A 15,697-nucleotide genomic window follows, 5' to 3' on the forward strand; every position below is an offset into this window, starting at 1 on the left:
GCAACAGATAGAGACAATCCCTATCCAACAACGGGCTCACAGCCTGGAAGCGGGGAGACAGGCAACAAAACAAAACAATAACATCAAAATAGATAAATAGAATTGTAGATTTACACGCATCATTAATAAAATAAATAGAGCTCTACAGTGGTAGGAGTAATAGCAGCAGTAGTAGACTGTAGTAGTAGTAGTAGTAGTAGTAGAAAGTAGTAGACTTTTAAACTGTGAGCCCACTGTTGGGTAGGGACTGTCTCTATATGTTGCCAATTTGTACTTCCCAAGCGCTTAGTACAGTGCTCTGCACACAGTAAACGCTCAATAAATATGATTGATGATAGTAAAGAGAGTACCCTTAAGCACCTGATATTCACCACACTTCCAGCTCCGCAACACCTATTCACTTATCCTTGTACTTTGACATTTTCCCTGTCTCTAATTTATTTTAATGCTTGTCTCCCCCTGTAGTGTGGAAGATCCTTATGGGCAGGGATTGTGTCTACCAACTGTATTTTATTGTGCTCTCTCAAAGTGCTCAGCAGTCATAATAAGTGCTCAGTAAATGCTATTGATTGATTAAAGGATGGGCACATTGACTGTACCAAGTCCTTGAGAAAATCCAAGAGAACCATGAAGTGCTTTCCCTAGCCTCAAGGAGCTTACCTTCTAATGAGGGAAGCAGATCTCAAGTATTTATAAGTAGGGTAATCAGAAATAAATAGACTGTACAATTGGGGTATGCACAATGCTACCCCTTCTAGACTGTGAGCCCACTGTTGGGCAGGGGCCATCTCTATATGTTGCCAACTTGTACTTCCCAAGCGCTTAGTACTGCGCTCTGCACACAGTAAGCGCTCAATAAATACAATTGAATGAATGAATGAATGAATGAACCATGAATGTGCTAGAGGTGGCTGATAGCTTGATATGTTCTGAAATGTTGGGAGTACATTCACTCATTCAGTTATATTTATTGAGCAAATACTGTGTGCAGAGCACTGTACTAAGTGCTTGGGATAGAATTAATTGGGGCATTAATTGTTAGAGGAGGTGGGAATTTACAGGGGCCGTGAATTTGGGGAGAGCTGTTGGATTTGGCTGGGAGGGAATTTTCATGAGTGAAGGAAAAGAGGAGAGAGAGTTGAGAATGAGGTACAGTTAGAAGGTTAGCTTGGGAGGACAAGGAGAGTTAACCGGAGAGTAGCAGATGAAGAGGGTTCATTCATTCATTCAGTCGTATTTATTGAGAGCTTACTGTGTGCAGAGCACTGTACTAAGCGCTTGGTAAGTACAAGTCAGTAACATATAGAGACAGAGTCTACCCAACAACAGGCTCACAGTCTAGAAGTGGGAAACAATAATATTAATAATAATAATGATGGCATTTATTAAGCGCTTACTATGTGCAAATCACTGTTCTAAGCGCTGGGGAGGTTACAAGGTGATCAGGTTGTCCCACGGGGGGCTCACAGTCTTAATCCCCATTTTACAGATGAGGTAACTGAGGCACAGAGAAGTTAAGTGACTTGCCCAAAGTCACACTGCTGACAGTTGGCAGAGCCGGGATTCAAACCCATGAACTCTTTGCACTGAGCCACGCTGCTTCAATGTAAGATTGGTGTTAAAGCACCAATCACCTTGTCCCCTTCTATCCTACCTCGTTGAATTACTACTACAACCCAGCATGCTCACTTCATTCCTATTTATTTATTTATTTATTTTACTTGTACATATCTATTCTATTTATTTTATTTTGTTAGTATGTTTGGTTTTGTTCTCTGCCTCCCCCTTTTAGACTGTGAGCCCACTGTTGGGTAGGGACTGTCTCTATATGTTGCCAATTTGTACTTCCCAAGCGCTTAGTACAGTGCTCTGCACATAGTAAGCGCTCAATAAATACGATTGATGATGATGATGATGATGATGATTCCTCTAACACCAACCTTCTCAATGTACCTGTGTCTCTCTGCCGGCGCCTCACCCATGCCCTGCCTGTGGCCTGCAATTCCCTCCCCCTCATGCTTCCGGTCTTCAAAGCCTTATCAAAATCCCATCTCTAAGAGGCCTTCCCTCACCAAAGCCATCATTTTCCCTATTACCCCTCCCTTCTGCAACGCCCTTGAGCTTGGATTTGTACCCTTTATTCACCCACCCTCAGCCCCACGACATTTCTGCCCATATCCATAATTTATTTCAATGTCTGTCTCCCTCTCTGGACTGGAAACTCCTTTTTTTGTTTTTTTTTTTATGGTATTTGCTAAGCACTTAGTATGTGCCAGGTACTGTACTAAGCATTGAGCAGATAAAAGCTAATCAGATTGGACATAGTCCCCGTCCCTCTACCTTGAATGTGAGCGTTAAAAGAGAGTGAGAAGTTGAGAATGACACTGAGGTTACGCGTTTCTGGAACAGGGAGGCGATCGTGTCATTATTAACAGAGATGGAAGGCAAGCAAAAAAGCAGAACACTTTCCCTCTTCTCATTCTGTCTTCAAGCTATTTCATCAAACCTGGGGCAACACCAGTCTGTATTCCTCCAGCTCTGTAAAGTTCAATTCCAAATCCTTTTTCCGGAAAGCCTATTCCAGTCAACCCAAATCCACCTAAAGCTATATATCATCAAAAGCACCCCATCTTCCCTCATTTCTATGAACCCGCGTCAATATGTGTGGATTGCATATGGACGTACGTACGCTTGCATCTGTTCGTTTGCTTGTCATTCCCCTAGATGGTAGCTCCTCGAACACCTCTAAACAAAGCCGCACGTCCCCCAAAGCACATGCATTCCTGGGTGATCGTGGAGTGGAGGCAGAAAGTGAATATCCCGAAGGGTAAATAGGAAGCACGATGATTTGAGAGCTGTAAATGTGACAAGGCAACTAAATTCCTTCACCTTCCTTTCTTAATTACATTGCATTAAACTAGATCTATAGCATGTGAGGTGGAAGCCCTGCTCAGCAAAAGTGCCCCAGGGTATCGTAAAACCCTCCCTCCTGCTCAGAACTTGCCTGCTTAGCTGAACTGTTTAAGGCAGATTAATGTTTTACTCCAGATTGAGGACTGTTGCCTCATTTGTAAAGTTGAAAAAATGAAGAAAAACAGTAGGTGAACGTCCTGATGAGAACAGTGCTCTGGACTTCTCCCAATAAAAGCAGCTGTGTCGATCCAGCCAGTTGTAGAGGAGCACACCTGCCAAGTGCTGAGCTTCAAAGAACGGATCATTGGGAAGGGATTGGGGATTTTTCCCGAAAGCTCAAATCGCCTCCTTTGCATCTGACGGAGATTCCCCATCAGACACGAGGGAGATGAGGCAGGTCTCAGTTGGGGTACCCAGGGGAAACCAACAGCAGAGAAGTTGCTTGAAAACATTCCGGGTGTCATACTGGTCCGATATTAGTTAGTAGCCTGACAGAAATATAAGAATCTGATACTTAACAAATATTCATCACTCAGAAAATGGTTGGAAAAAAGAGCCCTGGAATCCGGTGATAAATAGCAGGAACACAGTTCCACCGAGCAGAGAGTGGATATACCTTTATGGATAGACTGTTGGGAAAAAGAGAACTTAGTGTGGGCTGAACCTTCATAGCCAATCCTGATGGTTATTAGATTAAGGTTTCTCTAGGAAACCCGTCAATCCTGCAAATGTGCCACTGGGGAGATACCATCTGCTCGCAAGCCAGGCTTTAAAGCAGGCCATTGAGAAGTTGAGGGTCTTTACTCCGTTTCATTCACCTTCTCAATCTGGGGCGCAATTTCCGGAAGGGTGATTCACGATCCCGTAGATACTCTTGCTACTAGAATGGTCTGTCACTAAACAGGCAATTAAAAAAAGCTTCGTGATTGATTTTTCTAAAGTAGTCACTTAGGGATATGCTGTTCGTTGAGCGGGTGTCATTATCCTTTTTGTATGTTTTACTTAGTACTTTTCTTTGTACTCCTCAGGAGACGATACCTTAAAAATATGGGATATCCGACAGTTTAAGAAACCTCTTCATTCCGCTTCAGAGCTTACCACCTTTTTCTCTATGTAAGTAATCTATTCGGTGAAATCGCTGTGTGGCCGCTTGGTCTCATAAATGATTAGAGTTAATGTGGATTGAATGGATTTTAGGTCTTGTAGAGAGAGGCCCAGTTACTTGGGCTTTAAAGCTCTCCTTGTTGATTCATAGCCTAATGCTGTTTTTTGCCTCTGAGAAAGGCATTTTTTGGGGAAAAAATCCTGCTCTTCAAATTTCAGTGGAAGAACTAGTATTATAGGATATGACTGAATAAGTTATTTATCCACAAAGTAATATAAATTGTAGGCTTTTGAGAGATAAACCCTCTTATAAATTTATTCACATTCTAAAGATTATCGAAAAATTCAGTGATGACCCCAATGATGATACACATATTTACCCTTTACTATATTAGTTGGGAATAACGATTCTTTAGCAAGGTCAGTTAATTACCCAGTAAATGAAGACACATTCTTGCCCATCTCTTCTCGCTCCTTCTGTTAAACTTCACTTGTCGACTTCTAGACTCCCCTTCTAGACTGTGAGCCCACTGTTGGGTAGGGACCGTCTCTATATGTTGCCAACTTGTACTTCCCAAGCGCTTAGTGCAGTGCTGTGCACACAGTAAGCGCTCAATAAATACGATTGAATGAATGAATGAATGAACTTGTCACTCTCTCTTTTCCTCTCTCCATTTCCTTTTCTCCACAATTCCTTGGCCCCTCACTCCTCTCCCTCTTTCTCTTTTGTCTGCTTATTGAGCCATTCCTTGTTTCATCTTCTCATTCTATTAATTTTATTTTATGAAGGGTTTGTATATATCTATAATTCTATTTATTTATATTTATGCTATTGATACCTGTCTACTTGTCTTGTTTTGTTCTGTTGTCTGTCTCCCCCCTCTAGACAGTGAGCATGTTGTTGGGTAGGGATTGTCTCTATTTGTTGCCGAGTTTTACTTTCCAAGCACTTAGTACAGTGCTCTGCACACAGTAAGCGCCAATAAATATGATCGAATCAATGAATTAATTAATCTTCTTCTTTACTTTTCCTTTCTGGGCTGTTGGTTCTTTTTCCCGAAGGTCTCTCCTTTTGTTTTTCTTTCTTAGCTTCACCCCTCTACTCCTTCCCTGTCCTTTTACTCACAGATAGTTTTTTTTTTGTTTATCTGTTCCCTTTCTCTCTGTACCTTTTAATTGTTCTCATCTTCCTTCACTCATTTTTCCCTTTTACCTTTTCCTTTCACTCTCTTCTGACTCTCTCCTTCTCTGCCAATCTGTGGGAAATCCCTCAATGAAGGCACACAGAGTAGAGATTCCCACTCTGCTTGTATTCTCGGTGGGTTCTCATAGTTTTATAGAAGCAAAGAGCAGATATTCTCTGTTTCCATATAAAGGTGAGATTCCACCACTAGAGAAAAGGACAAAATGTGGAAACCTCTGGCAGTCAGCCGCAGATTGCTGGCTTAATGAATATATTCTTTATCATTATCATAAATATATATATATGTACACACACATATAAATTTATATGTATACTGTCCGCACTTGATTAGCTTCTGTTTTGATCATTATAATAATTATTATCATATTTGTTACACGTTTACTATATTGTCAAGCAATGTTCTAAGCAGTGGTAAAGATACAAGTGAATTAGGTTGGACACAATTCCTGCCCGACATGGGGATCACACTGTAAGTAGGAGGGAGAACAAGTATTGAATCCCCATTTTACAGCTGAGGTAACTGTGGCACAGAGAAGTTAAATGATTTGCCCAAGGTCACACGGCAAGCAAATGGCAACACTGGGATTAGAACCCAGAGCCTCCTAAACTCTTTGAATGATCATTGGTAAAGATCACTTGTTGTCCAAAGCACTTTTAGAATTTTATGTCAATTGTAGACGCTTAATAAATAACGTGCTAGAAAATTGCAGTGGAATGACGACACAGTTCTTTTTCCTCAAAGAGTCTACAATCTAAGCAGCAGAGAAACACGTAGAAAAATTCCAATTTACAAGCACACACCTTGAGAACAACACAATCGTAGTAACACACCACACACCAAACAAACACCTAAAATGATCAAAGGAGCAGGTTGGGCCTCTTGTGGCCACACAGGAGCTCCGGGTTCAGAGTTTTCAAATTGTCCCCAATGTCTTTAGATGATATTTTCCATATGTTTTGCGGTCACTCAGTCATCCGTTTCGATGGGGAGATGAGTGCTATTGCTTCCATTTTGTTGCTGAGGAGAGGGAGGCATTGTGAGTTGCGTAAGGGTTTTGTATGGTGAGTCAGCATCGTAGCTGGGATTTCAGCTCTCAGTGGTATGGTTCATCCCTTGGCAAATCTGCCTTTCTGCGTAGAAGTGAAATTCACATCTGTAGTAAATAATGAAAGCTATGCAGAGTATGAAGGGATCTGAAATGTCGACCTTTGAGAAGCTGCTTAATGAAAGAATAATAATAATGATGAAGGTATTTGTTAAGCGCTTACTATGTGCCAAGCACTGTTCTAAGCAGTGGGGTAATCAATCAATCAATCATATTTACTGAGCGCTTACTGTGTGCAGAGCACTGTACTAAGTGCTTGGGATGTACAGATACAAGATTATCAGGTTATCCCACGTGGGGCTCACAGTTTTAATCCCCATTTTACAGATGAGATAACTGAGTCAGAGGGAATAATAATAATGACAATAATAATTATAATGGTATTTGTTAAGTGCTTACTATATGCAAAGCACTGTTCTAAGCGCTGGGAGGATACAAGATGATCAGGTTGTCCCACATGGGGCTCACAATCTTAATCCCCATTTTACAGATGAGGTAACTGAGGCACAGGAAGTGAAGTGACTTGCCCAAAGTCACACAGCTGCCAAGTGGCAGAGCCGGGATTTGAACCCATGACCTCTGACTCCTAAGCCCGGGCTCTTCCCACTGAGCCACGCTGCTTCTCTAAGTTAAGTGAGTTGCCCAAAGTCACACAGCAGACAAGTGGCGGAGCCGGGATTTGAACCCATGACCTCTGACTTCCAAGCCTGGGATCTTTCCACTAAGCCATGCTGCTTCTCTGTATTAATAATAATAATAAGAAGAAGAAGAGCAAAGTCATATGGTTACAGCTCACAGTTCTGGTGAGAATTTAAGTAGCACTTTTGGGGAGTGGACAACTATACTGTCTACGTATCTTCTAGCTTGTAGTGAGCAGGGCATCTGTCTGTCGACTCTGCTATAGTGTACTCTCCCAAGCGCTTAGTGAAGTGCTTTGCACCCAGTAGGCGCTCAGTAAATACAACTGATTGATCGGTTATAGATGGCCAGTAATCTCTGTATTACTAGTGTTGTAAAAAAACTAGTTTCCTAATGACAAGTAGCTGACTGGACTAGAATGAAGCAGCAGGGCTCAGTGGGAAAAGCATGGGCTGGAAGTCAGAAGGTCATGGATTCTAATCCTGGCTCTGCCACTTGTCTGCTGTGTAATCATGGGAAAGTCTCGTAACTTCTCTGTGCCTCGTTTACCTCATCTGTAAAGTGGGGATTATGGCTGTGAGCCCCACGTGGGACTGGGACTGTGTCCAACCCGATTTGCTTGTGTCCACCCCAGCACTTAGTACAGTGCCTGGTACATAGAAAGCCTTAATAATGCCATAATTATTATTATTAGAATTTTAGATTCCAGCCATTCAACTTGCACTTCATTTAAAACTAGCTGGCACTAGCTCTTGGAAAAAAAATCTTCTCCTATAGCATAGGATCAGAAGAAATACCATAATGATGCCTAAATAGACTGCTCATCATAAAAATAGACAATACTGATTCTCCCCCCACCCTCCACCGTCCCTCTAGCCTTCCCTCTTCCCCTACCCTCTTTCAACTTCTTCCAGCTGAACATGCAGGAAAAGGAAGGATATAAAGTTTTAATGAGATTCTCCAAAGAGACTAAAGGAGAGATTCCAGCTTGGGTTAGGAATCTTCTTGGCCTTCCTTATTTTTCTTGAGATTGTGTGGTTCCATTGATATTCAGGATCTTCTCTCTCGGACACTCAATGACAACCAGATTTGGAGACGGTTCTTTCTTTTAGTGCCTGACTCTTAAAGCGCACTGAGGTTTCACTAGTGTGTGTCTGGGTGGAAATTTTACTGTTTCAGCCACATCTCAGGACACTGCACTGCTGTGCCGTATCTGCAGATGGTTTTTATCTGGTGCTTACAGATTTTTACTCTGTAGCTACAATGGGGACATGTGGGTCCCCTTAATTATCATTATTATTATTATTATAGTATTTTCTAGGGGCTTACAGGTGTCAAGCACTATTCCGAGTGTGAGAGCAGATACAAGTTAATCAGGTTGGATACGGTCCCTGTCCCACATGGGGCTCACAGCTTATTTAGGAAGGAGAACAGGTATTGAATCCCCATTTTTCACTTGAGGAGACTGAGGCACGGAGAAGTTAAGTGACTTCCCCAATATCTCACAGCAGGCAAGTGGCAGAGCCGGGATCAGAACCCAGGTCCTCTGATTCCCGGGCTTTTTCCACCAGGCCGTGCTGCTTTGTCTCTGGCAGCCCAGACTCTTAGCCTTTCTCTGGAACGTGAGGTTGTAGAAGATCAAGGGGATTCTTAGGTCCTGGCAGGATTCTGATAATAGGGAAAGTCGAGGGGGATTTCCTTGAGCCCATTCCTGGTTAGAAAGCAGGGCCCAGAGAACCTCTCCTTCCCTGCAGCCACGAGCCAGGTCAGAAGTTGGGTTAGTCGATGAGTGTTATTTATTGAGCGTTTACTTTGTGCCGAGCATTGTACTAAGCACTTGGGAGAGTACAGTACAACAGAATTGGTAGACGTTTATATCCACCCCAGCACTTAGCATATTGCCTGGCACATTCCCAAGCGCTTAGTACAGTGCTCTGCACACAGTAAGTGCTCAATAAATACGATTGATGACATAGTAAGCGCTTAACAAATACTATAATAATAATTATTATTATTATTAGGCGCGTTTCCTGCCCATAAGAAACTTACAGTCTAGTGGAGGAGACAGATATCAAACTAAGTTGCGTGTATATATACATAAGTGTTGTAGGACTAAGGGTGGCGTTAATAAAAGGTACAAATTCATTCATTCAGTCGTATTTATTGAGCGCTTACTGTGTGCAGAGCACTGTACTAAGCGCTTGGGAAGTACAAGTTACAAATCCAAGTGCAGAGTTGATATAAAAGGTAAAGGAAATAGGGAGCACTGTACTAGGGGCTTGGGAGAGTGCGATCGAGTTGGTAGACGTGATCCCTGCCCCCAAGGATGCGGTGTGGTGTAGTGAATAGACCACGGGCCTGGGAGGTCAAAAGGTCACAGGTTCTAATCCTGGCTCCGACACTTCTCTGCTGTGTGACCTTGGGAAGCCACTTCACTCCTCTGGGCCTCAGTTACCTCATCTGCAAAATGGGGGTGAAGCCTGTGAGCCCTGTATGGGATGGGGTCTGTATGTCCACCGCAATTTGCTTGTATCCACCCCAGCGCTTAGTACAGTGCCGACCACATAGTAAGCACTTAACAAATGCCATAATCATTAATTATTATCATTAAGGAGCTTGCAGTCTGGAGGGAGTGACATTCACTGAGACATCTTTGGAGGGAGGGTAGATCAAGAGGGACATTTCTGGCCCTGAAAATGGCTGAAGAAGACTGCCCCGAGCCCGGCCTGATGATCAGAAATGGGACTCGGGAGCACCTGTCTGAAGGTGGGCGTTAAATGTGAATAAACTCCACCCCAGCACTTCAGTCTTTGGGGTGCTTAATGGGCTTCTTCTTTCTCCTTTATACTTCTTCCTCTGGGGTTCAGTATTCTTAAAAAAAAATTGTCATTGAATTCTGAACTCCTTGATGGCAGGCAAGTGTGTCTTACTGTTGGAGTTCTTTCCCAAGGACTTAGTACAATCGATCACTCAATGGTATTTATTGAATGCTTACTATGTGCAAAGCACTGCAGTAAGCTCCTGGGAGAGTCCTGTACAACAGAGTTGGTAGTTATGATCCCTGCCCACATGGAGTTTACAGTCCTACAGACTACTATACAGTGACAAGTACTCAAGGACCCCATAAATGGCATTGAAAAAAAAGTCTTCCTCTTCCTCTACTGCATGGACGCCTCCTTCATTGTTGACCTAACCCCCTCCTTAGAATCTCTCTCTGACTGATTTTAGTGACCCAGGATGACTTGGGTCACTTCATCCTTTCTTTCCCATCACTGTCAACCACCACCCTCCCTGCCGGAACAAATCTTTGCTTAGGTGTTGTGTTTCACTCCTCTGTGTCATATGTCTTCCACATTCAGTCTGTCTCTAAATCATGCTGGTTCTTCCTCCACCCAGTTTCTTTGTTTTTATTTTTTTAAAAGGTATTTGTTTAGCGCTTACTATGTGCCAGGCACTGTTCTAAGCACTGGGGTAGTTACAAGTTAATCAGGTTGGACACAGTCCATGTCCCACCTGGGGCTCCCAGTCTTAACCCCCATTTTTCGGAGGAGGTAACTGAGGCCCAGAAAAATTAAGTGACTTGCCCGAGCCTCACACAGCAGACTAATGGTCGATCTGGGATTAGAACCCAAATCCATGCTTTTTCCAGTAGGCCAAACTATTTCAAGCAATCATCACTTCCTTGCTGTAAGGCTCCTGACTGGTGTCCCTACTTCATGCCTCTCTCCTTTAATCTTTCATTCATTCAGTCATATTTATTGAGCACTTACTGTGTGCAGAGCACTGTCCTAAGCGCTTGGGAAGTACAAGTTGGCAACAACTTGTAATCGATCCTGCACATAACTGTGTTCATTGTCTTTAATAATTATAATAATGATGGTATTTGTTAAGCACTGACTTCCAGTGCTTAGAACAGCGCTTGGCCATCATCATCATTATTATTATTATTATTATTATTATTATGTGCCAAGCACTGTTCTAAGCACTGGAGATAGAATACAAGGTTATCAGGTTGTCCCACGTAGGGCTGTCAGTCATAATCCCCATTTTACAGATGAGGTAACTGAAGCACTGAGAAGTGAAGTGACTTGCCCATAGCCACACAGCTGACAAGTGGCGGAGCCGGGATTAGAACTCACAACCTCTGACTCCAAGCCCGTGCTCTTTCCACTAAGACACAGTGTCTCCTTCACAAAAATCTCCAATAACTACCTATTCCTTCTCACATAAAGCCCCAAACTCCTAACCACTAGTTTCCAGACTCTTATCAGCTGTCTCTTTCACCTTTCCTCTTTCCTCTTCTATCACATCCCCAAGCTAGGGCAAGTGTCTACCCATTCTGTTGTACCGTACTCTTCCAAGCACTTAGTCCAGTGCTCTGCACGTAGTAAGCACTCAATAAATACCATTGATGATGATCCTAAGCAAACCTAACTTCCTTGACTCACAACTCTCCAATTCATTACTTATTCTTTTTCTCCTGCCTGGATCTATCCACTTTCCTTTGTTAAACCATGTCTTCTCCTCCTTCAGTGTCACCCAAAAGACCCCCCTCTTCTCATAAGCATTTTCTGACTAATCTCTTACTTTCCTGGACATTACCATCGTATCCTCAGCCACTTAAACACTAAAGTTCATGTCGATGTTTTTGTTGTCTGTTTAGTACAGCACTTGTGTTATCATTTGAGTCTCACCCTTTTATCTACTGCATATGTTGTCTCTATTATTATATCATGTAGTAAGCAACTCGAGGGGACTACATCTTTTATTTCTCCTATTCGTTCCTCAAGTGCCTCCTGCCTTGCTTTGTTCACAGTAGGCTTTCAGGGAATGACATTGATGATGATGACTTCAAAACTTCCTCTTCAAGCATTGTGAACACCATTAACTCTATGCGGGGTGAGGGGATGGATTGATTCAAAGACATTCGCAATTTTCCAAAAAGACCCGAAGCAGTTTGCATCAACTACCAACAGAGGAACACTCCTGGTGCTTAGTACAGAGCCACAAACCTAGTGGGTGGTCAATCAATATTAGATTATGCTGATGAAGAAGCAGCGTGGCTTAGTAGAGAGAGCATTGGCTTGGGAGTCAGAAGATGTGATCTCTAATCCTGGCTCCGCCACTTCTCTGCTGTGTGACTTTGGGCAAGCCACTTCACTTCTCTGGGCCTCAGTTACCTCATCTGTGAAATGGGGGTGAAGACTGTGATCCACACGTGGGACAACCTGATTACCTTGCATCTACCCCAGCACTTAGAACAGTAGTAAATGCTTAACAAATGACATTATTATTATTATTATCTCACTCCTCTGTATCGAACCCTGGCCTTGACCTAAGCTCATGGATGCAACTCTTGATTTTCTCCTCAGGACCGACTGCTGCTTCAGTCCTGATGACAAACTCGTGGTCACTGGTACTTCTGTTAAGAAGGGAGGAGGCAATGGCAAACTTGTTTTCTTCGAACGTCAGACATTCCAGAAGGTGTATGAAATTGATGTCACCAATGCGGTACGTATTTTGTCATGATACTATAACTTGGGCTTGAGTATCAAATGAAGTTTACGTCTGTCCACTACCTCTTTCTGTAGCTTTGCACATCTCATTACAGTAAAGTCGCTTAAACGACATCATTACCCCTGTGGATTCTGGCTAGGGGTAAAATGATCCTAAAGCTCAGTTCTTCCCATTTCTGCTCCTTTTAGTTATTTGACCTCTCAGCTGTTTAAAAAATTAGAATTAATATCCAGTAAGTAATTTAAACTTTCCCCTTTTTACCGCATAATCCTGATTGATTAGATCAAAGTATTTTATACTACTGGAGCTACAATAACCCCTCTAATGAAAATTCTAGAGATTAATTTAAAATCTGTTGAATCTTTTTTGGTCTGACGTTTTATTTACATGAAAAAGCATATCTTCTTTGAAAGTATGAAGTGGGCTGATCAAATTTTGTAGGTTAACTTGATCTCTGACTCCCGATGAAATCCTTTCTTATTCAACCGTATTTATTGAGTGCTTACTGTGTACAAAGCACTGTACTAAGCACTTAGTTTTCACCATAAACCATCCAGCCATTTCTGTTCTGAACCCATTGTTTTGGGACCTTATATACTACTCTGGCATAGAAAACTATCCATCCATTCTTTAAAGACCAGGGTCTCAATTGTCTTACTTTTACTGTTTATTTCTAATCTGTACCCACTAAATTTACATTACCTTTTAGTTAGGCTGAGCAGTGTAAAAGAAATGGAATAACAATGGGAAAAATTTGGATTAGCACTTAGTTGTATCAGTTGCTATCTCATGATGTAATCTGCACCGTGCCAGCATTAATAATAAAAGTCGGGCTATCCAAGAGCCAACCACAACATTGGACATCTAAGAAAAACATCCTTGACTATATCAGCGTTTATCTCGAAACGGAAAACTATTGCAATTGCCTGTCCCAAAAGAGGTATTTCTTGTCAAACATGCCTCCCATTTGCTTAAATTGTTCAGCATTGCCATTAGGGTCTGTTTTTCTTGTTTTCCTCAAATTGCAATCTAAGATGAAGAATTAACAAACTAGGAAATATGGAGGAATCAAATGATCTTAAAGGCACCCTGCATCTCTCCCATTTACAAGTACATTTTGTTTGTTGGAAGGATCAGTGACTCGTGGGAGATTCATATCGGATGATTTACTTTTCTGAGTAATTTGTTTAGCAGCTTCGAGGTTTATGATGGGCCTTTGCTACTGAAGGGTTTCCAGGGTGCAATTTCTGTTGCTCATAAAATGGTAAAATCAACAGATAATAAACTAGATGCTTAATTTCTACTTTTATACCTCAACCTTAAACCTCATCGTGGCCCGGCCATCTCTCAGTGAGCTTTCCCGCTGTTCATTGTGCTGAGACAACTCAACCTCTTTCTGACTGTCTTTCTTCCCATCGCTTCTCACAATTTCCCTAGCCTCATTGTGCCAGCCATCTGCTTGGAGCTCAATGAACGGTATTTATTGGATGCTTACTGTGTTCAGAGCACTGTAATAATAATAATAATAATGATGATATTTGTTAAGCACTTACTATGTGCAAAGCACTGTTCTAAGCACTGGGGGGAGATGAAAGTGATCAGGTTGTCCCACGTGGGGCTCACAGTCTTAATCCCCATTTTACAGATGAGGTCACTGAGGCACAGAGAAGTTAAGTGGCTTGCCCAAGGTCACACAGCTGATAAGTGGCTGAGCCGGGATTCGGACCCAAAACTGTACTAAGTGCTCGGGAGAGTACAAAACAACAGACTTAGCAGACATGTTCCCTCTCTGTAATGAGCCTGAGGAAGTGCTCACAGTTTGGTGAAATGAGCTAGAGGAAGTGCTCACAGTTTGGTGAAACTGGTGGCATAGAGAAGCAGCGTGGCTCAGTGGAAAGAGCACGGGCTTTGGAGTCAGAGGTCATGGTTTCAAATCCTGGCTCTGCCAATTGTCAGCTGTGTGACTTTGGGCAAGTCACTTCACTTCTCTGGGCCTCAGTTCCCTCATCTGTAAAATGGGGATTAAGACTGTGAGCCCCCCGTGGGACAACCTGGTCACCTTGTAACCTCCCCAGTGCTTCGAACAGTGCTTTGTACATAGTAAGCACTTAATAAATGCCATTATTATTATTATTACCCACAGCATTGAACCAAATATGTTTACAGACTCAGTTCCACTAAGCCTGCCTTCCTCTGCCTCAGCTGCTGTACAGGGTGTTGAGGTAGAAACTAAACTCAGTCCTACCATTTGGAGCTCCATTAATTAATTAATTAGTTAATTCATTCATTCAATCGTATATATTGAGCACTTACTGTGTGCAGAGCACTGTACTAAGCGCTTGGGAAGTACAAGTTGGCAATATATAGAGATGGTCCCTACCCAGCAGTGGGCCCACAGTCTAGAAGGGGGGAGACAGAGAACAAAACAAAACATAGTAACAAAATAAAATAAATAAAATATGTACAAGTAAAATAAATAAATAGAGTAATAAATACGTACAAACATATATACATATATACAGGTGCTGTGGGGAAGGGAAGGAGGTAAGGCGGGGGGGATGGAGAGGGGGAGGAGGGGGAGAGGAAGGAGGGGGCTCAGTCTGGGAAGGCCTCCTGGAGGAGGTGAGCGCTCAGTAGGGCCTTGAAGGGAGGAAGAGAGCTAGCTTGGCGGATGTGCAGAGGGAGGGCATTCCAGGGCGTTATTATTGTCAAAAAAGTTTAAAAAATATGTAAGAAAATGGGCCGATGCCATCATCTGCCGGTACGTTCCCTTGTGCCCGGATCTAGATATAAGTGTGTTTGTGCTTAGTTGGGCACTTGGACCTAGAAGGATCCCTTGCCCATTATTCTCTGGGTGAGATGCATCTTCTAAGGGTTGGCACTCTATAGAGGTACCCAGGAGCAGTAGCAAGGGTAGGAAACAAAGGATTAGGAAACAGTTAAGATCGCAAGACCTACTAAAATCAGAGCTCTTCCAAGAGGGCTCTCCTGACTAAACCCTCACTTTCCCATCCTGCCCATCCCTCAGTGTCATCTGTGCATTTGTCTCTCAACCTCGTAATAATAATGGCATTTGTTAAGTGCTTACTTTGTGCAAAGCACTGTTCTAAGCGCTGGAGGGGGATTCAAGGTGATCATGTTGTCCCATGTGGGGCTCACAGTCTTCATCCCCATTTTACAGATGAGGGAACTGAGGCACAGAGAAGTGAAGTGA

At 42.6% G+C, this 15,697-nt stretch overlaps 1 protein-coding gene across 1 annotated transcript in view; it reads left to right on the forward strand.

The window, feature by feature from the left end:
* The window catches only part of WDR70 (WD repeat domain 70), a 462,347-nt gene that overhangs the window by 380,130 nt on the left and 66,520 nt on the right, over window positions 1–15,697 (forward strand). The window contains 2 exon segments of the mRNA XM_038743389.1: window positions 3,942–4,026; window positions 12,339–12,477. Of these exon segments, the coding sequence (XP_038599317.1) occupies window positions 3,942–4,026; window positions 12,339–12,477 (224 nt within the window).

This window comes from Tachyglossus aculeatus, chromosome 3 (genome assembly GCF_015852505.1).
Source record: "Tachyglossus aculeatus isolate mTacAcu1 chromosome 3, mTacAcu1.pri, whole genome shotgun sequence".
In the NCBI taxonomy this organism is placed as follows: Eukaryota; Metazoa; Chordata; class Mammalia; order Monotremata; family Tachyglossidae; genus Tachyglossus; species Tachyglossus aculeatus.